The sequence below is a fragment of the Meleagris gallopavo genome, chromosome 9 (assembly GCF_000146605.3).
Source record: "Meleagris gallopavo isolate NT-WF06-2002-E0010 breed Aviagen turkey brand Nicholas breeding stock chromosome 9, Turkey_5.1, whole genome shotgun sequence".
Lineage (NCBI taxonomy): Eukaryota > Metazoa > Chordata > Aves > Galliformes > Phasianidae > Meleagris > Meleagris gallopavo.
In genome coordinates, this window is record NC_015019.2 from 8,840,283 (window position 1) to 8,867,807 (window position 27,525).

Here is a 27,525-nt window from a genome sequence, read left to right on the forward strand (position 1 = left end):
ACAGTAATATTGTAGAAGAGTATTTCAGTGTTATAAAGGCAGCATCAGATCTCCTACCATTCAACCACTACCATCATTTAAAATAATTTTTCAATTATGGCTTTCAGTTAAACAGACTTAAATTATTATAGGTTAAGAATAGATATATTACTTAATCTTGTAAAAGTTTTAATTGTGATCCTTGCTTAGTTGGAAACTGCAAAGGCTAAAGAATGTGTTGTACGTAGCAGCAAGGCAGAAATGTCAGAAGCAAGAGAATAACTCCAAAAGCAGAGCCACAGGCAGCAAAGATTCATTCAGCAGAAAGCACACGGAAGATAAAAATTTAGATGACGAATAAAAAATGTATTTTTAAAGTAGGAGTTTTAGAAGGATTAAGGATGGAAGGAAGGATAGGGGAAGGCAGGAGGCTAAATAACAGATACCAGGAGCTGGAAAATCCCAACCCTGCTTTAAAAGGAAAAATAACAGTGTCATGGGAAAGCACAGTAAGATGAGAGCTGCACTGTTGACCTGCAGTGGGGCCAGCATTTAGGAGGTAAGTTTCTTTATTAAAAAAGAAGAAGAAAAAAAAGACGGATTGAGAGAAAAAAGAAAAAGAAAAGAAAGCAGTGAGGGTCCTCCTAATGGGCACACTTGACTGATGTTTTCTTTTCCAGAAGAAATTTCCTGGGTCTTCTATGTCATAGTGGTATCAGGCAACAGCATTGTATTGTTCTTTAAATAAAATAACATAACACTAGGGGATATTTAGGTTCCTTTTATGTGAAGACAATTATTTAGTTGAAAAACATCTGAGTTTAATTCTGAAATGATTCAGAATCCATAAAATATAGTAGGTTATGCATTGCACACCAATTTACAGGTATGCCTGCATCAAGCTCAGAAGCATGTTTCTGCTTTTAACATAGTTTTATTTATTATTTTCACATATTTTGACATAGAAGTTGCTTGATTTGTAGAAGATGTCAAGTTACGTGAAGTGTATTTTGTAATTAAGAGCACTTGCAATAAGCATGTGCACAATAAAAGGTACTTCATACTGTTTTTTTCTTCTACAACATCAAGTGCATTTTGATGCAATTGTTTTCTCTTTTATTCCTTAGTGCAAGTTGCCCTGTTGGAGACAATTTATGTTATCAAAATTCCACAAGATAAGCGACTTGGTGAAAAAGTAGAACTCATGATAAAGAGGTAAAATTCTGGAACTGTCCCTTACGATTTACATACTTTTAGCTTTTTAGATATATTTTCTACATCCTTTCACCTGTCTACTTGAACAAAGCAAGCACATTTTTCTTTAGAATTAAGTTAATCCATTTTATTTTCTGTCAGGAATAATATAAAAGAAAAAAACAGTTTCTGATATAAAATATTTTGTTCAGAGGCTAACAGAAAAAATAACCTGTTGTATGAAAAAAGAGCGGTTTCTTCAAAATTTGGATGTTTGCAGGTTGCTAAGGAAGCTTAAATCAACACAGATGCCTGTTCTTTGAATACAATTTTATCATCCTGATCTTGTCTTAAATCTCATTTTAAACAATCTTCCAGTCTAATAAACATTACCTTCTTGTTCCTGAGTACAATCTTTTCGAACATTGGCATAGTTAAAACATTCAAGTGTACTTGGTTTAGTGTAGTGTGGCAAATGTCTGTGGAATGCAGGGGCATATGGCGTATAATTACAGAACCATATGGATGCCAGTAGTAATAGTCAACAGCATTTGAAAACAGGACCTAATAAGTTGGAGGAAGAGCAATAATAGACCATCATACACAACCATAAAATCACAGAATCATATGGATACATATAGTTTCTTTATAGCTGAAATAAGCCTGTCCTTTAATCTGACAAAGCCAGTGTTTCCGTACAAGCATATAGCGAGAGAATGTAGTCTGCATTATTTTAATTTTGGCTCGTAAATTTCTAAGCCCACATAATTAAGATGAGCAATGCAGAAAATTACTTACCAATGCACATAGCAGATCAACTGCTTCCAGTATCAGTTCTTGGTGGCCAATGCGAGTAACTCCCAGTTCCTCAAGCTCTTGATGAGTGATGTGTAGCAGCTGTTCACCACTGATCTTTTCTCTTTCAAAATTTTTTATGTATTGTTGGAGGCAATCATCAAGGCCTTTTAAAATAAAAAAGCCAACAATGCACATTCAGAAACAAACAATAATTCTACAATGGACAAGTACAGAAATTTCTGTAGAATACAATTACAAATCCTTCCTTAGATCTATAAAGGAAAATAAAAATAAATATAGCTTAACTTACATAGAACACACTTCATAGCACTAAAAAACAAAATTTGCACTACTGACACTATTTTCAAAACCCTTCAGCATTTCAGCACGAATTTAAAGCCTTCATGTTACTTATTAGGGAGATAAGGGGAAGGATGAAGCACACAGTGACATTGTGGAAAACTTTTTTCTTATGATGTTGTGGAGCCCTAAGTATATGGTTAGCTTATGATTGGGAGTAAATACTTCTTGGGATGCCTCTTGTACAACTCTTCATATGGTGCAGTTTTATTTCTGTAATAAAGAAGAGTTCTTCAAGCTTAGTAATCCATTATTAAAAAACTCAGTTTTGTTTTTTTTTTCAAGTCTAACTATCCAATTTACTGAGCCACATAACATATACGTGTTATTGTTACAGCTAGAATCAGATTCAGTTACGCAATTTCTGCCCATGCACACAGAATTACTCAATTTCATGCTGAAACTTTATATAGTAAGAATAACAGACTTGGTAGTTGTCAATCTGCTCTCTGAGACCAGAAAAAGGACCAATAAACAACCTGAGTTCAAAAATCTTCCATTCCTCCAAATCTATTTCAGAGCCACACAAGTTAGAATGAGACTTTCTACTACTGAAAGTTATACCACATTATGTAGAATTTTCCCTCAAGGATTCTGTTTAGAAGTGTACGTATCCATTTCCATTTTCTATTTCCATGGAAATAAATAGGAGGCATTATTTTCAGAGCAGTCCTTGTACTATATTCACTGGAAACTTGGTATTCTCAGAAAAATTTTGGAGACCTACAAATCAGATGTAATTAGAATTTTTGGAGGCAGGTGGTTTTGGTTGTTAGGGTTTATTTAATCTCCAGTATTTGTTCTCCAGTGAATTGGGTAAACTCGAAATCCATAAGACGTATGGATATCCAGGAACAAGTGCAGTGTTTCTACATGAAAAGTGCATTCATTCAGTGTATTTTTTATCAACTGTTTCTTGCTAAAAAATGCAAGTGCTCAAATAGTAACAGAATGCAAATGCAATCAATCAGTGTTAAGAAATTAGAAAATATCAACAGAATGGGAAGTAACAGACAGATTAAGCTATTCTCCACAAGGAGGAAAATCATGTACAATGACACTACTGAAGTGCAGAGAGAAGACTGTTAAGACATCTCCCTTTCTATTGCTTAATATTGGAACGATTGGAATAATGTTGAAAATAATGGGGTTCAAGTTAATTGCATCTATTATTAAAAGTAAAGCTGTCTGAAATTTTCCTAATACTGCTGAGATTAGAACCAAAATGTAAACAAGTAATTAAATCTATATCTCAAGTTCCCATCTACAAAAAGATCAGTTGTAGTTATGGGACCATCTTCATGGAGACAGGGTATCTTGGGTAACAACCATAAAGAAACTCCCTGGAAAATCATGATGAAACAGGCTACGCGTATTTAAGGACTGCTAGGTTCTACATGGGATCTCTGTCCGGTGGTCATGAGAAAGACTTACAATATTCAGCTCACTTTTGAAAGGAAAAAGGAATGGTCTTATCATAAGTTTATAACCAGCGGTCTGTTTGTAACAAAAACCCAAGCCTGTCCTCTATTCTGGAAGTGTGTGCAAACAGGAGACCATTTCTCTGCATCTGTTCCTGGGTTTAAATGATTTAATGAATGGTTTTATGTAAGTAGGTTTCAGTCTGGATTGGTTGAAAACTGGTCACTGCAAGTTGTGCATGTATTATTTAACACTGGAAATTCAAAGCCACTACACATTTCTAAATAATTCTCAGAAATATTCAGAGTAAAACCCCACAGTTTAGGCAAGTATTCACCAGAAACAAACATATTTCTATGAACAAACTTGTCAGAAAAAGTCACTGAAAGGACTATCAAAAATAAAACTATTTTGAGCAAAAGTGAAACAAATTAATTTAGGACGTCAGTATCATGGCTACAAATGAGCATTTGTTGCAGTCAGAAAGATCTAAAAGATACCAGAAGAATGTGACATCCTATGAAAAGTGCATAGCCAGATGAATTAAATGTGCCTTTATGCCAGAGACAATATATGACAGAAGAGCAAAATATGAAATTTGTGTTATGCATTCTGCACTGTAATAGCTCCCCAGGGCATCTTTAGAAGGCGTTAACTTACTGGTGCAAACAGTATGCCAGTTGACAACAGAATACAGAAAGACATCATTAAAAATCCAGGCTGCCTCATAGCATGACAGCATCTAATAGACACACACACACAAAGAAGTATCTGTCCATTGCTCTCTGTCTACCTAGGAACGAAGCATTGTATCCTATTGCTCCTTTTCTTCTGATGTAAAAAGTTTTGTTCAGTAAATTGAGGTCTTACAAAGCAAGAATTTAGCTGACGGTAGTTTCAGTCCTTATTCTCACACTTGTAATTATCTTGAGCAGGAAAATATCAAAGATGCAATTAGAAAGTATAAAATGAGATCACTTTGACTCACCAAAGCAAAACAGAATATTTACTTCCTCCAGCCACTTAGGCCTCATTAGTGCTCTTTCTGCAATTTTGTCAATATAATTTCTGTTTACAAATAAGACTTATATTAGTTGATGTTCATAACTATGAAGCTGCTAGGGGGCATTACCCTGTTCTGTACGTAGGTAAATAAAATTAAATCACTATTCCCAAGTTACACAGTGTCAGTGTTTGCAGGAAACAGGGAAGCTTGCATATTCTCACATTTTTGAGGGTAGAGTTTGTAAATAACCAATATAGCATTCATAATACAATAAAATAATTTAAGGAAAATAGTTTACGCATGCAGATTTTAATGTAAAACTGAGATTAAACATCTATGAAATGTGTTACTTTGTCTCTTTCCATTTTTAGGTAAAAGACAACTTATTCCATTCACGTGGACTAGGAAACTTTTATCTCTGGATCCAAAGAATAGATAAAAACCAAGATTTTTGCTATCTTCACTGCAAAATACAATCTTGAAAATAAGGCAAGAGAGCCTAAATCAAGGGAACACAAGGAGAGGGAAGAGGGAAAAGGTCAGGAGAAAGGATTGGAGAAAGAAAAGTCAGTTAGCTCTATGGGTTTTTTTCCTGATCTGCACAATTATTAAGAAAGGAATTGATAAAACAAAGCAAAGCAGTGTGTAATAAAAAAAATCTGCATTGACCTAGCTGAAATCAGATTTAAGTATTAACTCCAAGCCAATGTTACAAAAGAAATACTACATGTTATGGGCAACAGGGTCCACTGAGATTAAAATGAATCTTTGCATTGATGTCAGCAAACATTGGGTTTGTTTTACATTAAATCCATAAACATAGTTTGCATGTTATGTAAAGATCTGTCCCCCTGGTACTAGGAATATTGAGGGAAAAATGTGTAAAAGAAGAGAAAAAATTGTTGCCTTCTATATAAAATGTCAAATTATGAAGACAGGGCAGCTCTCGCAGGGGAGAAATGTGCTAAAAGTAACTCAGTCAAGTGTGATCCATCACAAAAGAAATGTAATTCTTAAGGTAGAGGTGTGTGATTTTTATTTTTTCATAAATGTCTTCATAAATTACATTTGTTCTCCTTTTCTTTTCCATATATATTAATGAATCTTTGCAACTTACTGTAAGTTATGCTGTTTTTTTAACCTATCCTAACAATTCCTAGCCAAATGATGGCTTTGTTCATACTACATCATTATTCCCAGAGAAAAATACAAGGCAGCTGGCTGGCACAAAAAAACCCTGCCTGCAAAATGGAGGGGTTACAGGGAAGACAGACAGGAAAGTTCCTTTCCAGTTCAGCTTGTCAATACACAACTGCTCTCTTGAGTTGAGTCTTCTGACAGCAGAGGGTACACAACACGATACGCTCTGGTATAAAAACACAAGGTTGCTCATTCTGCTTTTAGGTCCTAGAATGAAAGAGAAGGAAAACAGCTCAGTGACTGGTTTAGCACTGATGCACGGAGGTTAGGTAGAGCAATTACAGTCAGTTTTGCCAAGAAATTAGGAATAGTTTGAATAAGGAACTGAGAGAATATCTAAAAGCATACAGCAGAAATCTGAAATCACATTTGCAGAGATGTTTCTATACAACAGCAGCTGTGAAGTACAGATGTTAATGGTTGTGGAATGAGGATATAAAGGACAAAACCTGGAAGTCAATGGTGTGATTTCAGTTTTTTCAGAAGGATTACAGCCTGGTTTGGCTTCAATGAGGAAAGAGCAAATTAATATTCCTATGAATGTATCTCAACAGGCTAAAATAAAAGCTAAACAGCAATCACATCTGTCATGACAAAATAGTGACTTGCTGAAAAAAATATGAAACAATCAGTAAATCCAAGCGAAGTGAGCAGATTGCATGTGAAAATACTGACTGATGTACTAGATATTAGGAGAAATCCATTAAAGCTTCTGTGCCCTCCAGTCCCGGTAAATGCTGGTTTGGGAAGGTGAGCACCTTCTGAAGCATGGCCAGCCCGCAGCAGCACATCTCAAAGCAGCAACAGAGCTGGGAGCCATCAGGGCCACATCATAATTCAAAAGAAAACTGACTGTAGTGGAGCTGTCTCTGGGCGACAAGGGGAAGAGAAGGACAAACACTGCAAAGAAAGGAGCATAAAAGGTAGAAGACCAGAAACAGTGTCTGCTTTGAGAAAAAGCGAAGAGAGGGAGACTGCTGAAGCAAGTTTGAAGCCATAGGGAGAAAAAAATCCACATCCTTTCATTCCAGCTGCTTATGCAAGTGACCTCATGTGTTTCAAACAACCAGGACCTCACCAAAGATGCCCCACCTGCCTCCATTACAGATTTCTCTTCCAAGGCAAAATTACCTGCAAGTCCAGAACACTAGCTATTCACTGTTAGCAGGAAAGGAACCACTCATTTCTGTGCTGAAAGCTAACTAATTAACAAGGGAAGGAATCACTGACTTCTGCTCCCATCACAAGCTTTAGTTTACACACGCAGATCTGCCAGTGCCTAAGTGCATCTAACAGCTGGGACTGAGCAACTCTAGTTACAGGAAGAAAAAAGGATTTTGGAATCAATTGGTATTTTCTACATAAAGCAATTTTTAGCAGCTAACTAGACAGTTCTGGAAGGCAATGACTGGTTGGTGAATGGAGAATGTAGGTGGGGAACACAAGCATTTTGCTAAACGAAATTATATTGAATACATGCATCAATTCATGGGCGATTTTGATTTAAAACACCTGTGATTTATTACACTGGCTTTGGCAGAGTGGATCTTTTCCAATCTTTATATAACTTCTAACAATGAAGATCATCAGGTGGGTATTTTTTATCAGTGACATTAGAAGCTTTGTAAGAATTATTCAGTCCAAATAAAGGAAGGGCATAATCCTCAGGACCATGTTCACACTAAGTCCTGCTCAAGCACCAGCTGCTCATTCTTAAGCCCTGTCAGGAAGAAACCATTGCTTAGAGTGCCTGGGAGAAGGATCCTCGTGTCCCCCCCGTTCAGAGAGATATGGAGCACATTTGAAAACACCCTAAAACACCAAGCTTGGAATATTTTAGACCTATACTTTAAAGTCTATCTAAAAACTAGAGGATCTCGTGCATTTCACATCTTTAAAAGCCTACTTGTAACATGACTGATCTATAACAGTATTTACATCATAAAATTGTAGACAAAAACTATGTTAAAAATTACAATATACAGCATGAATGCTCAAACAGGCATAAAAGCAAATTAAGAGTCTTCTTTGAAAAATATTCAGTTCTGGTATTATATGACCTTTTAGTGTTTGACTGTGCATATATAATATGTTTAAATGTTGCTTCCTGGGTAACTTTCCCATGTAATTATAATAACATTCACAGAGATACAGATGGATATTTCAGATGCAAATAGAGGTAGAACTCCACTACTTGAATTCCACAACCAAGAATCAGGGTGGGATGAGCTCTCTGAGTGGCTGCTCCCCAGATACTGACTAACCCAAAACACCAACTTCACAGTAGGCTTTGAGTGGCCCAACCTCGGCTGGACCCCAACTCCTCTGCCTGTCTCAGCCTCCTGCACCTCACTGGGCTCACTCTTCAGCCACATCCCCTGTGACCTCCTTGCAGGCTCCATAATCTCAGATTCTCCCATTCTCCTAATAATTAGCAGAAAATTGTAACTTTTTTTTTAAAGCATGGCCAAAGCAACAGGCTTTCCCATGATCTCACAATGTCTATAATTACAAACTCTTTTTGGCAGCAGTTTTCCAAGAGAACTGTAATATCAAGACAAAAGCAGCGCTGAAATATTAATATTTTAAGAGTTCAGAGCACCTGGAAAGAGAGTTTTATGAGCAGACGTGTCAGGCAATATTAATAACAAATGAGCAAACTGCTCCACTTTCAAAATTTGATTTAACGTCATGCCATCACCCTTAAATTGACATTTGGATATATGAAGTAAGTGACTTAATATAGTTCTGCCTTCATTACCTATGAGTGAATAATAGTGAGTGAAGACATTCCCCACAAAGTGACAGGCACTGCTGAGCCGTGGCACCATCGCAGGAGGAACAAGCTGCGCTTTCAGAAAGCTTGCTGGAACCACACCTGACCTTGAGGATGTTTCTGGAGGATAAGTGTCACTCTCAGAGAGCACATCACATTTTCAAACCCCGACCATACTCCTGCACAGCAGTCTTAAACTTGAGAAATGTCACTTACACTGTTACTGACGAACTTGCCATAAAAGTGATAAAATCCCCAAGCAGTTTTGTTAGCTCTCTGTGCTAATAAAAGTTTGTTTTTCCTCAGTCCCATTAATTTTCTCCTTGATACAAATACTACAGCAGCCTCCGGTCATTTGGAAGCAGCGTGGCTGAGAAGGATCTGGAAGTGCCAGCACGTCCAACAGCCAGCATGTCCACACCTCCCATTTGTTGAATTATATGCTTCCATATTGTGGTGTGACTAAGCTGAGATACTTGGATACTGGATCTATTTCAATACATTTATTTTAAAGAAAAACTCTTTGGCCAAACACTAGGCAAGTCGTTCTATCTATTTCCTGTGCTGAACTCACGTACCACATTGCTTTGCTTTTTAGAGACGAAGTTTGATGAGAATCCCTCCTGGCAGACACAGCAGTGCCAGCTGTGAGCTGGGTACTTGTCCTGCTCCTCGCGCCTTTGTGCAGAGCCGCACCGCAATCTGGGCCACAAACTGCTCCTGCAGCTCTGCTCCTTGCTTACCAGCTATGGAACTGACACAGAGGAGGTGGTGAACATCATCTGGTGACAGAGCAGCTGCTTCAGCTGGCACCACTGCCAAGCGTGCTTTGCAAAAGCTGTGCCATAAGAGAACCCCACTTGGGAATTCTTTCCTTCATTTACATTTCTATTTGATGAGATGGCAAACTTAAGATCACCATTCCAGCCATTGTTCCAGACATATTTACAGCTATCTTGGAACTATTAAAAAATCTTTATTTCATATAGTTGTTTATTTACATAGCTCTTAAACTCAAAAGGCTATACATAGATAAGGTAGACATTTAAAGTTTGGTGCAATGGCTCCTACTCTAAATGCATCTCTGATTAATTTGCAATAGCATTCTACATTAAATTCAGCTCACATTCATAGTCAGAAATATCCAGGCACAATGTCACAGATGCTTCAGAACAAAGGTTTCCCAGCCAAAATGCACATAAAGGAACAGAAAATTTCTGAGGCATATGTACTCCTGCAAAACACTATCAAGAAAACAAAGCAAACTTATAACAGGATAGCCAAAAGCCCCAAGTCCCATTTTGTCAGCAAATGCTAACACTTGCAAAGCTGAGAGGCGATAAAAGAGCTGACAGAAGACTAAAAATTGCTACAGATATTTCAGTGCCAAAATATATTAATTCTTGTTTTGACTTCACTGACATGTTTTACTAAAAATCCTAGATATCAAAAGAAAGGCAAATCCAATGCATGCATTTACAGCAAAAAGCACAAAGAAATAAGGTTTCTGCTCAATACAATTTCCTCACAAGTCTAGGGCCCAACACACAATAGTTTAAACAGCTGCAGGACACAAATCCTAGAAGCAGAACGTGGGCTTGGCAATTCCTCACAAAGTTCTTCATGTAGGTGCCAAAAATCTCGGGGAAGCTGCCTGCGATTGTTGCAAGTCAAAGAAAAAAACAGTATTTATGCTTTTTTCAGAGCTGATCAGCAGCTTTGTTGATAGCATCTGTTGGCCACCACTTAGCAAAGCCGTGGATGAGGTGGGCCTGTGTCCACACACACCTCTTGCTCCTGTTGTTATGGGGAACTCAGACAATACGACTCCCAGCGCCTCAGCTCTCCACCACGTCCTATTAGCAGCACAAATCTGGAGGATCTTAAATTAAGCTCTTAAGCAGTTTGGAGGAATTAGTTCTAGCAATCACTGATTAGCTCAGCTAGAAGTCAAGTGATTGTCAGGAGCTGTCAATTAATTGTCAGGAAATTCCCAAACTAGGCATTATTATTCTTTTGCTACAGCCAGTGTGAAACTAGCTAACAACTATTAAATGGAAAGAAATAAAGCAAGAAAAAAGTCAAACTAAAATCCTACTGAAGAAAAGTTTTTTTCTTTCTTTATATTTACTCATTTTTATTCTACTTATTTATATGGCAATGTCAGAAAAAAAAATCATTATGGTTGATTTTGAACGGGATGAGGGCTAGAAATTTCTATTTGCTACCATTTTTCAACAGGAGAAGATTAAGGCAGATTAAGTCTTTGGCTTCAACTACACAACAAAAAGCATTGCTACATTTTAAATCAGTACTATTTTGTGTTTGAATTCTGAATTGTAAATGCTTTGCTATTTGATCTGGCCATAGCTTGTTCCAGATTAAATCCTATGTACCAACAAGAAACTGGCAAGAAATATACCATTTCTATAAACAAATATATGGCCAAAAGTCTGTGAACAAAATGATTACAAATCAACATACAAGAAAATTCTCATCTGCCCAGTGAAATAAAAGTTTCTGGTAATTCAGCATTAAAAAATCATAAATCCAAGTGATTATAAATACAAAAGACTTAAAACACACACACAGATGCTTGAGCTACTGCTTTTTCAGATGCTTGGGAGACTTATATGGCAGCATGCAGAAATGGGACATGGGAGAGGACTGGAACCTGAAATTTAAATCCAACAAGGAAGGGTCAGACTGGAAGTACTGCAACATTTCCATCTAGAGCTAAAAGCTGCTGCAGCTTGAGATCCCACTGGTGCTAACAAAAAAAAGAACATAGAAAACTGAGCACTGATTTGAGACCATTTCCAGTTATTTTCCCATTCTTTGTGAGAAAACAGTTATAACTGTTTACTTAACCTGTTTACTCAGGCATAGGGTAACAGATACATGATGGTAAAAGATAGGTAATGGCAATGTAAGTAGCAAGATTTGTCCACAGAACCTCTAAGCAACTGCTGGTGAAAGGGCAAATGTTTAATTTACTAAGAATACTAAGCTAACAACCCGAAGCAAGTTGCACTAACTGAGCAGGATTCATTAATTCTTTTGTCAGCAGAAGTAGTCTAATACATAATAACATTTCTGGGGACATTCCTCATGGCTTCCTAGGGAGCAGGCTGCCTCACTACACTTGCAGGCATTTCCCAGTGAAGACTTTAAAAAAGCCTCCTCGGGTTCACGGCATTATTTTTCACCTATGCCAGAGAAGTAAACACAGACAGGAGAGGATTAAAGGGCTCGAAGGAGGCTGGGCAGCTCCTGAAGTCTCAGTCAGGAAGCAGCCCGCTTCTGTAGCAGCCACCCCCTGCTGCAGGCAGGATGCTCACAGCTGGGCCTGCTGCTGCCTCTCGGAAGGATCTCTGAGCACAGCCCTGAGCCACGCAGCTAGGAGGCTCTGGCAGGACCAAATCACATGAAGATTATTGCGGGAACAATAAGAGAGAGTGTAGAAAAAAATGGAAGAATTATGGGTTTCTGCATTAAATAAATGTGACAAGAAAAGAGCAGGGAAGCCAGCCCGAGATGATACAAAAAGGCCAGAGGTGAACAAAATGCGACTTTCATATTTATGAAATGTTTTTGTAAGTTATGTAATTAGCTTTTTTTAAACCATCATTTTTTCTGACCTTCTAGGTATGCTAACTTCATTTCACAGACCATACCTAATTATTGTGCCACCTGTCACTGCAATCACTTCTTCCTGTGCCGTCACTCAGTAACTCACAGGTTCACCTGGCTGCTACAGCTCCGTGCTATATTCAGTCTTTGTTTCTCTCTCTTCTTTTGCAAAAATATTGCTTCATGTCTCCTTTCCTACTGAGCCACTTCGCTATTCGCTGCCTCTCAGCATCTCTCATTTTTCAAGTATCTGATGTGTCAACTGTACTTCTAAAGATTATCTGTTTCTTATCTTTTCAGATATAAAAATGTCACTGAAGGTGCACTTCCATAATGGACATAAGCCAATTTCAAACCATGCTGCTGCCAAAAGAGGGAACAACTTTTCCTCCCACCTCCTCTCCTGTACTGGCACTGGTAATTTTATGGCTGTACAGTGAACCAGATCTGCCAGTTTCAGCACGTGAGAGGTGAAGTGCACAGAAGGTGAAGGGAAACTCAGCTGCTCAACCTTTTTTTTTACTTTTTTTGTCAACATGTTAAAGAACTTTGATTTGAACATTCAGCAGCTAAAGCATTTTTCTGCTCTTTGCCTCTCGCACTCACTACCTCCAGATGTCTTTGTGGAGGCATGTTGGGCTGGACTGGGGAGCTGAGTCACCTGAACAATAGCTCAGGAAAAATACAAGAAAAGGTTTTTGTTCAGCAGCTGAATATGTTCCAATGCAGTTTACGGTACAGACACCAACCAGAGCCAGCATTAGCAGCAGGCAGGGCAAGGAAGAGCTACAGGGCACGAACTGTGTGCAGGTAGAAAGAAAAGAGTGGCTGCAACACCAAGCACAAAGCAGGACACAGAGAGGGCGATGACTGGCTGCTCCCTGCTCCTTTGCAAGCATAGATGGTTCTGAAGTACAAAATTGCTGCCAGTTATGGCAGATTTTTTTTTAAATGTGTTAGAAGTATAGAGGGTAACAAATCAGTCCTTTTGCAAAAGACAGAGATGGCCTGAGTCCCAGCTAACCCTGATGGGACAGTGGTCCCCTGCGTACAAATGTGGCCAAGGAAAGAAGAAGAAACTGATGACTGGGTTAATAATAACAAAACTGCAGGTGGGAAGTTGATTTTGGTATGTTGCCCTAAGGAATCATCAATTAAATCCTTGACAATTACAGAAAATCTTACGATGCATCTTATGTTTAATTTTGTGACTGAAAAAGCAGTTGTACTACATAACTTGACAAATAAAGCACAATTTGTTCAAAATATAAATCTAATTAACTGGACAGCTTTTTTGACAGACCTTTGCTGTCTGTGGAAATCGTACTACTAAATTTTTATATGAGGCCCCCCAAATCACTGGGCACACACAGCTATTTGAAAAATGCATTTTATTTTTATGCAATAGACCTTGGAGGGCCTATTCTTGTTACCAGTCATTATTTAATATAAGAAGCACTTTGGTGATTATTTGTGTGAGCCTGGCCTCAATCCAACTAGGAACTTAAGTGCCTGCCTCACTTCCATATATATTGCTAATCCTCCCATTGATTTGCACAGGAATATTCACATGATTCTAATTAAACTTAAGTGCATTGCTGGAGCAGAGCCTGAGAGCACTGAATGCTGCATGATTGAGCCCACAATGGCCAAAGGTTTGTGGATCATCTCATTCAATTTCATGGATCGAAATTCATGTCTCTGTGCAAGGGCATCACACAGAAGAATTATACCTCACTTAAGTCCTCCTCCATTTTGAAAAATCCTCTGCAGGAATTAACTTTTCCCATGATACTTGCTGGCATATGTGTGTGCTAATTTCATCAATAAAGATGGTCTTTGGTAGCACAATTACATTTTCCAGTGCTTACAATTGCAGCACTTTCAGTGCCTTCTCCACTCCAGAATAATCAGTGACATGACCTGAACAAAGCCTGCTTGTAGAGAGATTGCATTCATTGAAGTGCTTGGTGTCTTTAGGAAAAGAAATAAGCACTAAACAAAATTATTCATTTGTTCTCATCATCTGTAGTCTACCTTTGTTATAACCTTTATAATCTCATAAGACTTTATTATACAACCCTATACAATTATGTGGAAGTGCTGGTTTAATCAAGGAAATGCTATGTAATCTTTGAGAGATCTAAAGTTACTGTTTCTCAGTCGACTGAGAAGTTCAGTAGACAGGAAAAATGAGAATACTGCTCGTGTTCAACAGAGAGGAGGTACTGATCTCAAGGAGATGAGAAAAGAATTCCTTCAGCCCATATGTGAAGACTGAATCTGGAGGAACTCCTGCCAGGGAGGAGCCAAAAGGAGCAGAAATGGCTTGTTTGGCACATTTCAAAGCTCTACCAGAGGACATGAGCATGAGATACAGAACTTTAAGAAATTTGCATTTTCTCCAGACAAGTCTCTTTCCAAGGTCAAGATGGTACACATACAGCCTGCACTGAAACCAGAGAGACATGACTCTATACATGGAAAAATACAAAGGTCAGAATGAAGCTTTCTTGTCAAGGACTGAAGGAAAAATGCTTGGAGGGCAGAGTACTTACTGATCTTACTTAAATGGATGTCCTCTTCTATTTATGATTAAGCACAATTACACTTTGCAAAAGGCTGTACCCAGCTCTCCTTCTAGATGCAGGACCAGTGGTATTGCCACCAAAAATACTCGCACACAGCATCTTCTAACACTAGCTTTATGGCAGCAGTAAATTTCATCTCCTCAAAGTTACATGATGCGAAATAAAAGAGATACAGACTGACAGCCTAGGTGAAGACTGACTGTACCGCAGGAATACAGCTAGCAAAACCAAAAAAAACCAGCTCCATTTCTGGTTGCCTGTGACAGAGGCATCTAAATTATCTGAAGTGTGACCTCTCATGCTACTTGCTCAGATAAAGGTAGGATATATATTCAGCATGCAGGCATCCCACAACGCTGCTACACATTCAGTGGCTTCTTTCAGTCCAGCACGCCCAGTGAAGTGGCCAACTACACATCTGACACAGTCATAGAATCCTCTGAGTTGAAAGGTATCCATAAATGCCATCTAATCCAACTCCTCTGCAATGAACAGGAGCATCTACACTCTATCAGACACACTGAGCCAGGTCCACCCTGACCTTGAGTGTCTCCATGGATGGGGCATCTACCACGTCTCTGGACAACCTGTGCCAGTCCCTCACCACCCTGATTGGCTGTTATGTTAATGTTATATTAAATATAAATCTCTCCCTTCGTTTAGCTTGAGACTATTTATCCTTGTCTTATCACAACAGATCCTGCTAAAGAGCCTGTTTCCTTCTTTCTCATAGACCATAATCTCCTTTTAGATACTGACCTCCAATCCATACTATCTAATATTGCAGCCCACCAGAGGGAAAAGACCCTTAACCTTGTCCCCCTTCCAGCTATAAATCCCTGATAAAATTCGTAATTTTGTTGAACTGCTCATCTGAGTATTATTCCCACATCACAAGCACTACTCAAACAACTTATTACACCCTTTATTTTAATAAGTAGACTGAAAGCAACAGTAGTGAATTTATTTTGCATATCGGGACATTTTCATGTTTTGCTCTGAAACAGGTTGTTCTACTTGCTACTACAGAGTTGGCACTTTGGCTATATTTTGGATATACTGCAAACACATTTTGATTTGATTCTGGCAGGCTCCCAGTTAAGCTGAATTACAGGGAATGCCAACACATTGCAATTTCTTTCAGTAAACAAGCCAGTTTCTTAGGCAAGCAGCCATATGCCATGTTCTTGCACTATTCATTTTTTAACCCAAAGAGCTGAATTTAGCCACTGCTTATGAAGGAAAAGAGACAGTAAACGGAACTTCTCTCATACTTGAGGAAGAGAAGGATCTGTGTGAAACTGCTCTGTACAGATATGCCAAATGGGGAAAGGGAATTCCACTCCTAAAGAATAAAAGCAGAGATGAGAGCAGGGAGGTGGTGCCTTCTGTTCCCTGAGTTTGCTTGAGACAGGGAGATTCAATCTGGCTTCTGTGGCCAGATGAATGTTCCAAAGCAACTCTGAATGGCCGATTTCTATTGCATAGAAAGACCCAAACATGCCTTGGAGAGGTTTTCCAGAATGATGAACAATTCTGTTCAAGAGTACGTAAATTTATTTTAAAGAGAATCTTAAAATTTGATTTAAAAAAAAAAACACATGAAGATAAACTAAAATGGGCAGGGCAGGCCAGGCCAGAATTTGGAGCTCACCCCTTATTAATGATCTCATCTCTGTCATGGATTTATGATTTTGGGCTATTGTGTTCCACATCACAACATCATGTAGTGCACTGGGAGTTAAAGAGTTAATGCTGCAGTTTCAGGCACCTGTCCCAGAAGAGAAGAACTACATACCCCAGAGGGCTTTGTGTTCAGAGAGGAGATGGATAAAGCCCCTGGCAAGGTCACAGGACCAGGCTCTCCTCCCTTCTGCTCATCTCAAGCACACGTACCACCTCAGCATTAAAGTAAGGCTATTGGCTTTTGGGTATTCTCTCATTATATTTGATTTATTAGCTCCAATTTTAATTGCATTGTATTATATTGTATTATAGTGTGTTATCTTATTTAGTAAATTAGTTTGTTTCTCTTCAGATCGTTGCTGCTGTTATTTTTGAGGCCCATCTCTCTTTCCCTTTATTTTCCCCTTTCCAGAGGTGTGGACCCACAGATCCACTCTGCCCCGCTAGTCACAGAACCAGGCCAAATCAGCCCATTAACTGTTGGCAACCTCTCGTGCTGAAACTTACAGTGAACTCCCAGCAACCTAAATATGTAGCTTCTTGAAAAACTGTTTCTATTCAAAGTCTATTATTAATCAAAGTATTCCCAAAATTTCATGATTTCTGGAGGATAGTTCTGACAAAACTCTTCTGATAAGTCAGTGACAGGCAGAAGCATTGATAGTGGAAAGGTCTTTTGTTAATCTTTTAAAACCTAGCAGAAATGACAGCTCTCTCCTTTGAAGCCTGTCCAACAGACAAAAAGAAATAGGAGAGTTCAATTTATCTCAAAGGGAACAATAACAAAAACACAAACAGGTTTCTGAACTGGAAGGCACTTCCACACTTACAGTACTTTCCTCCGTGGTTCCAGCTCTTTCCACATGTTGCTCCCTTCTCCTGCATCTGCACACACAATTGTGAAGCTGTGCAAGTGGGTTCTAACAGCTGGTGGATATATTTTTTGAACCCTCTTATAGGCAGCACACTGCCAGGATAATGACGAGACCACTGCTATCTGTGACAGCACAGCGTCAGATCAGCTTCAGCTGGTAAGGAACCTGCACCAGCCAATATACAACCTCCTTTCCACAGATACTCCAGGGTCACTTCTGGCTTCTTAGCATATGAACTCTCAAAAAGCACAGATGTATAAATTTAAAATGTGTTATAATACATATATACAGTGATGATAATAATGAGTTATTTTTATGTAGCAAAGCTTATGTTAGCAAAACTCACAGCTCATTATAAATCCCTATTTCACAGGTTAAAAAACTGAACCATACATAAAGCAATTTTCATGAAATCACACTGAAGAGCAGTGGGAGAGCTAGAAATAGGCACTGCGCCTCTTCACAGTTCTCATGCAAGGGCCTAATTAAGAGGGAAAAATTAGAATCTTCTCTAACCAGAAGATAAACGAAGCGCCTATTGTCTCAGAAAGCAAAGAAAATTTGTAACATACACTTTTCCTTTTTTTTCTTTTTCTTTTTTCTTTAAGATTTGCAAAAATCTGCAATGAGCAGTGCTCAAGCTGCATTTTCCTCTAACGCATTTCAGGTCACGAGTGTTGATAATCAAAATAAATCCAAGTGTTAGAAATGAGGCATGGAAGATTACATCCACTTGGTCTACCACATCTTTATCACATTTCTCATGCCAGAAAATTCAAGTATGTATTATGTATTCACACATTCTGTTGCTTGCTCTTTAACTCTACTTGTTTTCCCACATATTTCTTGTTCATTTTGCAAATGCTGTTCTAGCAGCTCTTTCTTATTTTAGTTATCTGTACTCCCATTTGTTTTTCTCAGTACTTCTTTTAGACTCCCCTTCTTGTTTATTTTATTCTCATCCTGTAGGGTCAGCTCTGGCTCTTGTTTCCTAACCTGCAATTTTCTATCACCGTTCCCAGTAATGTGCAGCTGAGTGGCTGCTGAGAGCATGGTAATGATGCAGACATCTTACATTTTGCCATCCGATGCTTTTTGCAGTCCACCTATTCCCTTCTAAGCAACTTTAATTCCACTCTGCAAATTTCCGGCATTCTTCTTCTCTCTCCCCAAAAATCAGCATGCTCTGTCATGTCAAAATTCATCCCCATCAAAAGACATATTAACAAATTAATAAAACTTAATTAACAAATTCCGTTCTACTTTTGTCCTGTATTTAATTGTACTGAGCATAACATTTTCTCAATCCTTGATTTTAGACTATTTTCACCCAAATTGCTCTCCTAACTCTTCTGCCACCAGTTCTCTCACTGCAGTAAATCTGCAGGACTCTTTATCCCTTCATGGTTTCAATCTGATCACTAAATGGGTCAAAAGACGAGCAAATGTGAGCAAGGACTGCTTAAAAAATTTAATCCAACTGTATTTGTATGCTGTGGGGTTTTCTGCTATACCTTCAACTTATGGGAGTAAATGGTTAAAAGCTCCCTCAAATTTACTTGCATCTCCCAGTTTCAGCTTGTAGAGCCTAGCTATCACTCACTCATTATCCTTTAATTACTGTGTCCTTTTTGATCTTAAGCACTCCTCTTCCCCTCTCTTGCAAAACACCAAGTCTCCCTGGGAATCCACCTCCAAACTATTTATAGCTCCTGCACCATGTTACCTTCCGAGTCTCATGGCATTTTCTCTTCCCCCTGCACACATCTCCCTTCTGCCTTTTTAAAACCAGCTTCTTTCAAACTTCATCAAAACTGCTCACTTCCATTTTCCTAGCCATAGCAGTCAGTGTGCTCATGAAGCAGATTAACAATGAACTTAAAAGGCTGTGTCAATAAAGGCTGAAATACTGTCTGAAAAGAACGGTATGACTGAGTAGAAATTGAATGAAATACAGTAATATAAAAGGTCGTGCAGTCTGGGAACTGTTAACAGATTACTGCTACTGTGTGGAAAGTCATCAATTAGAGAAAAAAGAAAAAGTAGAACAGAGAAGAACCTGAGTGACTGAGAGATGACTTCCACACTGCAAAATGCTGGGGCTACAAGGAAGGGAAATATAAATCACAAGTGAAGCGGAAGATATATTTTCAGTATTTTTACTTATTCATACTGAGCTTTCTCAAAGTTGCTGTGATAATTTCTCCATTTCAATTGTAAATATGTCAGTTTCCTTAAGGACAAGTTATATTACTGCTAAGCAAAACCATGGATCTTCGTTTGCGTCACAAAAAGTAACTTGCAATCCACTCCACAGGCTCATTTTCTTCATTATTTTATATTTTCTCTTTTTATTTTGGAAGCCTGGAATGCCACATTGGATCTTCTTGAAACTCAGAGCTTACAAGCCCACGTGTTTAAATTGTGTTAATTATCCTAGCACCACTTTCCCTCACCGATATCAGCATCTGGAGAGGCCAAACCAGAGGCAGAACTGCATCGTGTTCTCCCATCTACTGATAGAACAGAATGCTGCAAAATCATTGCTTAATTTTTCTGGAATGTTACAAAATCCCTTTCTCTTTGAGAAACAAGATTTTTCAATTCAAAACCAAATCAATAGAAAAACTTTATTACAGCACCACAAAAAAATTATACACACTGCTTCTGGGTGTTTTACCCATTGCATCCCGCTGTTGGGATTTTGCACTCTCTCATTTTCTAGGGAGGTCTTCACAAAATTTACATGATTGTATTGAGGATGCTGTCATTTTCTGCTCAATTCACTGCAATTCTGCTTTTTGTTCAAAGTTGAGCAGAAACTGTTGTTTTTACCTCCAAGAAGCTTCTTCCAGAAGAAAAAAAAAAGATGAAAAGCAGCACTGAGGATGTGATGACAACGTGTTTCTGATCAACAGGTTTTTCCTTATGACAGATCTATACACAAGAAAATAATAAAATGGAATCATATATAACAAGTGAGGTATCCCATAGGGACAGTTCTCTTTTCTGACTATGAACAAGCTTTTCTGCTCATACAAGCTTTCATAAGAATTATCCTTTGCTTTGTTGAGTTGCAAGTGCCTCAGGAAATATTCAATTCACTGCCACTGAATTTAGCATGTATGCAACTACTAGTCTAAGCTGCTAGCATGAATTCTGGGTTAACCAGGCATTTTTACACTGCATTAATGTAATGCGACATGAAAACTGAGCATTGTCACATTTATCAATTTTATCAGATTGCCAAATTATCACATTTTTCTAGCAAACTTGCAGTGTTTATCATCTAACACAAAACTATCTGTTGTTGCCTTGTGCTGTAGTTAACTTTAATATACTTTTCCAGACCTGTGAAACTTTGTGCACAATTAAGACAAACATCACAAACACATTAAGGAAAGCAGGCGCTCAGTGAAACCATTTGCTGAAGCATGCAATTCTGTCACACAACGAAACAAACATTGAAGATCTCAAAGCAGAAAGAACAGGAACTGGGGGAAGTAGCCACATGCTTATGTTAATAATTACGTGAAAAATGTTTTTTTATGACAACAACAATGATTATGTTTATGACAAACATTCTTCCATCAGAGAATTTTCCCAATGTGGGAAAGAGGTACTTCACAACACATCATCCATTCTTTCAGGTTTTTTCTGAAATCTACCAATGTCCTACCAAACACAACAACCCACTAACACCAAACTGAATTGGAGATCTTAGAAGATGTACAAGAACAACTAGGTTTCATTTTAAATGCTTTCAGTGCCCAATTAGTTCCCAGAACAATCACTGTGACTGTACAAAAGTTGTCGCTATTGTCAACACCAGCACAGGCATTTCTGCATAAATCTGTCCATATGCTCTCAACAATTTCCAACACTATACGTGTTTTTCACCTTTCAAAAACAAGACAAGTTGCACATGAAAGTTTTCAAGCACGTATGCCTCAAGGAGTACAGTTAAGGTGCTACATAAGGTTTAAGACTTCACCTAAAAACAGTAAAAGACATGACAAACAAAAGTGAAACTTTGGTAACTTCCTACTGAAGGGAAACTAAAAGCGTTCAGCTGCCATTAAACTTTGATAAAAAATATAAAAATATTCTTAGTATGCTAAGAAGGGAAGAATTGCCTGTTACAACAAACTCAGAAATCTGCCTTAGTCCATCAGCCTCTGCCTCTCTCGTGCGGCCACTCCAAGATGTCGGCGTCACCCAAACCTCAAGGAATCACTCTACTTTCCTTAGTTCTGAAACTTCATTATTTACACCTAGCCTTCATTTTCTATTTTTAATAAGTATTCTTCTTGACAGAAGCTTCCTGAAAATTTACGTGCAATACAGTCAACTGGATCAAATATGCTTCTGTCTGCTTGCACACCAACTCCCTCAAGGAACTCTGATATTTAGGAGCCATAAGTCCATTTATAAAAGCTGTATTGATTCTATCTAATGCATCATATTTATTCCTCTTATAAACTCTTAGTTTTAGCTGTAGTTTCTACTAATCTTGCCCAGCAAGGAAATAAAATTTATTTCTCCAGTATACCACAATCATGTCAGAAACCCTATTAAAGATTTATATCTCATTTACAATCTTCTATCCCTCTCATACTAGGACTGCTTTCATTAAAAGTTATGTATCAGCGAACTCATATTTGAGGTTTTGTTTTGAGAATTATTTTAGTATAATAGCAGCTTGTGACAATTTTTGTCATCTAACAATTTATTACATAAATCATCTGCTGCCATTTCAGACAACGCTTCAGACACATTCCCTGTAAAAAATAAAACTCTCAGATCTCCTCTAGTGATGAGTTATTTTACATTACATTTTCAACTCAGTAGACAAAAGACAAATGATGGTATGTAAAATACAGTTTAACAGAGGAGCATATAATGCTCAAATTAGGCAATTACTTGTAAAATAGTTGTGATGAATACTGCACTTTAACTCAATCATGCTGTTTTTTCAATTTTTCCTGCACCATGCACAGGCCAAAGCTTCCTAAATGGATGTAGATATCCAAGCACTAAAATGAATAATTAGCAGATAAATTAAACTTGTTATCAAAATGCTACTCTATTGTTAACAGGTGAAAAATGAGTAGATCAAATGCCTGCAGCAGGAAAATCTAATAAAAGCTCATCTGTGACCTGTCATCTTCTGCCATAGCACTTAATTCAGGTTAATGTATACTCACCAATTACTTTGTACCTGCCTGCATTATTGCAACTCTAAAGTAATTTCAAGATAAAGCTATGCAGCTTAATTTCTGAATCAGCAGATAGCAGGGAATGCATTATCAAAATAATAGACCGAAGGAAAAATAAGGGAGAAGAGAGAAGCTGGGAACCTTCTTGGCCAACCATTAAGTAGATACTTCCAAGGTTTAAGCATGAAGATGGGGGGAGTGAAGTTGAATCAAGAAATCCCACATCTGTGCTGAACTTATTTTGTAATTTTTTATCCTAAAAACAGAACCAAGGAAGAGAACAGGTAGACTGAAGAAATTGCACACTCTTTCCCTGTATCACCAGTTTTCTTCTCAATTGTGAAAGTGTTCTGTTAAAAAGTTCTCCATCATACAGAAAGAGGAACAGAAAAGGGTGGGGTAGGCAGCAGGTTGCATGATGACTGCAGAACCCACTAGATTACTCCAGAACAACTCCAGCAGATGCTTAAGCCATTTGGACAAAACATTAAAGAAATTCCCTCCCTAACATCCTTCTTCCCTTATAGCAAAGAGAAAGATTAGACAGTAGAAACATCATGCAGTGCAAGGGCAAGGAAATTGAAACTTCAGAGGAAATGGTCTGCCACTGACATCAACCTGGGATAGTCCTTAAAGTGTTGGTTAAAAAGAAAGCTGTTCTAAAAAGGAGAAAGCACCTAGAATGCCCTTTCCCTCCTTGACTGACACTTGTATGAATCACAGCATTGTGGAAAAAACATGGCTGTCAGTTGTATTCACTTCTTTTCTGCTATGTTGTGATGACTTTAAACTACCCATCTGAAAAACAGTTCTGTAATCTTCAAGCCTTTAAGCCAGCACTATACTAGCTCTAAAGGACTATAACTTCTTCCTTGCTGCTCCGTGTAAGTTTTACCTTCCCAAGATGAGGTGAGCTGGGAGCCAAGGCCCAGCTGCGCTCTCAGACTGGCACTGCAGCCAAACCCAGTAGGCAGGATGGGTGCTGGCAGCGGGGCCCTTCAGCAGCCACCAACAAGGCAAGCCATGAAACAGGAACTAGGAGGCCAGTCGAGAACAAGAGGAAGCAGGACCAGACTTGGGGGCAAAACCCAGCATGCATCATCCTAAGTGAGCCCATCCAGGAGACCATCTGCCTCCGCTACTGATCTTAGAGCCACTCAGGGAGCCTAGCAAAGGCAGCACTGCTTACAGTTAGGCAGGACTACAGACCTGGAGCTGAACAGCTGCAGGACTCTTGAGCACTGGGAAGATGGAAGCCCCCCAGATGAAGCTTGTCAGAGCAATTAAAGTTTATGGGCACCTGTAGAACTCTGCTATGGAAAGGTAATGGTCACAACTGGTGATGCTAGTGCTGTGTCAGGTATTCCGTTTTTAATGACAAGAAGGTTAAATCTTAGTTTTCCTTTAGTACTGGTTAAATCAAGTATTAAGTTCTTTGGGAAAGACGGAATACTATTTGTCTTCAGTTTTGTCTGACTTAGCACTCATAGTGACTGAGCTGGGGATAACATCTTGATGCAATATCTTCGCTTAACTTAATAGGTAAATTGCCAAGCAACTGCTATTATCAAAACAAATGAGTAATGTGCAAATTTAAAGTATTGTAATGTTAAATGCTCCCCTTCCTTTAAAATATATATATACATAAAAAAATTCTGATTCTGTACTAATAGATATAACTTTATTGAACCACAGTTGATAGCTGATATGTAGAAGGAAGGAACTGACAAATTGAAAGAGAGTCTCCATGCAGTAGAAAGTGAAATATACAGGTATCAGTAGAATAATAAATCCTCTGATACCATCTCTAAGAAGCCTGAAGCTATCACACCATTATTCAAAGTATTATTAATGTGAGCAAAATCTTCATAGGAAGATTATCTTCATCTTCCTTTAGCATACCCTGCATTCTGTGATCAAAGCTATGAAGTCTTCTGTATTCAGCTTTCCATGACAATCTCTTACTGATAACTTCTGCAAGTCAAAGCTACCCGGGAGTCTACAAAGGCTTTCTCTGGGGTTTTCTCAGACTGAAAGAAAGGAAATTGCCAAAATCCTTCTTTTCTTTCATGGTTCACTTTATCCCTGAATATGCTCTTTTTTTGTGAGAGTCAAAATATGTGAATCAAAATGCAATGTTTGCCTCAGAAAGAGATGACACAACTTCCCTTGAGTATCTCTAAATGTCATGTCCTTCTGTTTTACAAGTATTTTTGAATGAATTTTTGTGACCTATAATATTAGAAAGCTTGTCCACCCCTTCACAAGTGAAGAGATTTTTCAGCCTTCACAAAAAGCATCTCCCAGTTTCATGTTCTGATGGCATTGTCTCCAAAGGGTGGGTAGCTAAAAATATGAAAGAGTGGGAAGACAACTATTTCCTTGTATGTGTTGTTTTCATTATGTTATTTTAGGCAAAGTATTTCTTAAAATCACATCTCACAGCATCATATTTATTGTAAAAATACCAACCAGTAATTGCTTTTACCAGCAGACTGAGAGAAGCCATTAGTATGATTTCAATCCTGTAATCAACACACGCTCTAAGCCACACTATTCAGTCTGACTCATTCTCTGCACAGACTCTAATTAACTTTGGAAGGAAAGCCAGGGGATTCCTGTTGGTAATAATGCCATTGAGACATTATGCAAAGTTTCACCTCTAGGAAACGATCTTGTCTAACTGTGATTGCATCTTACCAACAATGCAGAGAGCTTTCTAATTCGGTCACAAAGAGAATATAATCAATCTGTTAGCAAGAGTGAGGGAACATTTTTTTTCTTGTTGCTTTTAAAATGAAAGTATATCCAGAAAAAGAAAAAAAAAAAAAAAGATTCAAGTGACAGAATACCATAGATAAAAGTAGATCGTGCACTAAACACTTTGAATCTATGCGGTATACACATATTGAATTACCAAAACAGTAACTCTAGGCCTGGTGACCCTACGCTCCTGAACCATTGTGTTGCTGAGGCTGCTGTTACCAAGAGTCTTCCTCCCATGTGGGGGTAGGAGGTGTCTCACAGAACTTACATGGAAATAGTACACATCATTGAAAAACAAAAACATTTTAAAATCTCCAATCTCTGACTGCTGAAGACTGTTCAGTATCACTAAGATGATGCTGGAATTAATCTTTAAGAGAGAAGCAGGCCAATGTCTAAATTCAGTTATTTTTCTTACATTTTTGATCTTTTAGCTACCTAAAAGACATTGGAGTTCATTCTGTCTCTCCTATCCAGTTCCAAAATTCTGTATTTACCCTTTGCATGCTTCTGCAACAAAGTAGAAGTATCTTTTGCACCTTGCAAGCCATTCTCAAACTCCATTTAATTCCTTTCTTTTGTCATTAAAATCTTATCTATTTTTTTCCCATCATTTCTTTTGAGCCCACTTTTTATATATCATTACTTCCATTCATTGTCAGGTGGTTCATTTTTGACATTCAATTATCACCATTTAATTCCATCCTTCATTAAAAATCTCACCTAGTACTAAATATAAGAGGACTGCCAGTAAGATGGACAGATTACGGAAAGATCAGTAAAATGATAAAGTTGAAGTTAGGGCAATATACAGCACAATCTAGATCACATAACAAGTTTGACCCATTCAAAGAAGTGCCTTTTTTAAACAGCCAAATACATTTGACACATTTATGAATGTAGACTGTAGGGCACGCTTGCAGAACGGGGGCACACATCAGGCAAATACTCTGAAAAAGACTTGAGATGGTCCAGTAACTTAATATGAGCCCTAGGATACAGTAGTATGGTGGAAGCTATAACGTGATCCTTAGATAAATATATAAGAATGTGCTGATGGAAATAGGGAAGCGATTTTACCTCCAGATGTACCACCAGTAAAGTGGCACTTAAATATTACATCTGAGGTTGATGCTTGCTACATTGGGGCATTAAAAATAAGTCAGGAAATAAAAAAAGGTACAGAAGTTAGAAGAACATCATGAGATAATTGCTTCACTTTATTTAACTGATCAAAAGTAAGACTGAAGTGACACAGTACAATTTATAGATACCAGTACAAAGAAGGGAAATATCAGGAACTGGAGGAGTCTAACTTTGCATACAGTGACTAGTTGAGAGTTAAAGCCAGTCAAAAGATGGATATTAGGTTCTTTAAAAAAAGGAAAAAACAGCAGACCACAGAAACCCATTAATAAATAGAAGAACAAAGACCCCCAGAGAAATGATGGCTGTTCCATTTCCCAGTGTTTTCAAAGGTATGTTTCAGTCTTTCAGGAAAATTCTGCTGTAGTAAAATAAGTTACTACATACAGTGCTTTGCAAATGGAAACAAGATTTTATGTAGCATACAAGATTTACCAGCCATCTCAGAATTCCTTTAATGTAGTTGTTCCATCAGCTGTGTTTTTCCTAATTTGTTGATCACAATTATTATTTATCACAATCATTACTATTTTTAAGTAATGTGTAGTTATCAGTTTTTCTCCCTGCATATATTTATGAAGAAGTCAGTAACAGAAAATCTTGAAAAAAAAATCAGAAAATATTGAGAGAAGAGAAAAAAAACAAAACGTGGAGGTTACCTCAAGTGTGTAAGAGCCAAGCAGCAGTTGTACTCTCACTAGCAGTCTACAGGTTCTGTGGGTTTCTGATTTTATTTTTATGAACGTTACCTTGCTCAGTCAAGAACCTTTCCTTTTTCTTCCCTGACTTCAGAGGCAATCTTTTTGTTGATTCCAGTCTACACTTTCAGCAGTGCTATTCCACGTAAATAAACTCTTGCCTTGGGTGGTAAGCT

General features: G+C 38.1%; 1 protein-coding gene across 1 annotated transcript in view; it reads right to left on the bottom strand.

Annotated features, from left to right (window-relative positions):
• Positions 1-27,525, bottom strand: part of LOC104912176 (connector enhancer of kinase suppressor of ras 2-like) — a 173,753-nt gene that overhangs the window by 109,546 nt on the left and 36,682 nt on the right. The window contains exon 2 of the mRNA XM_031554656.1: positions 1,972-2,135. Coding sequence (XP_031410516.1) covers positions 1,972-2,135 — 164 coding nt within the window. The remainder of the gene's footprint in view (positions 1-1,971; positions 2,136-27,525) is intronic.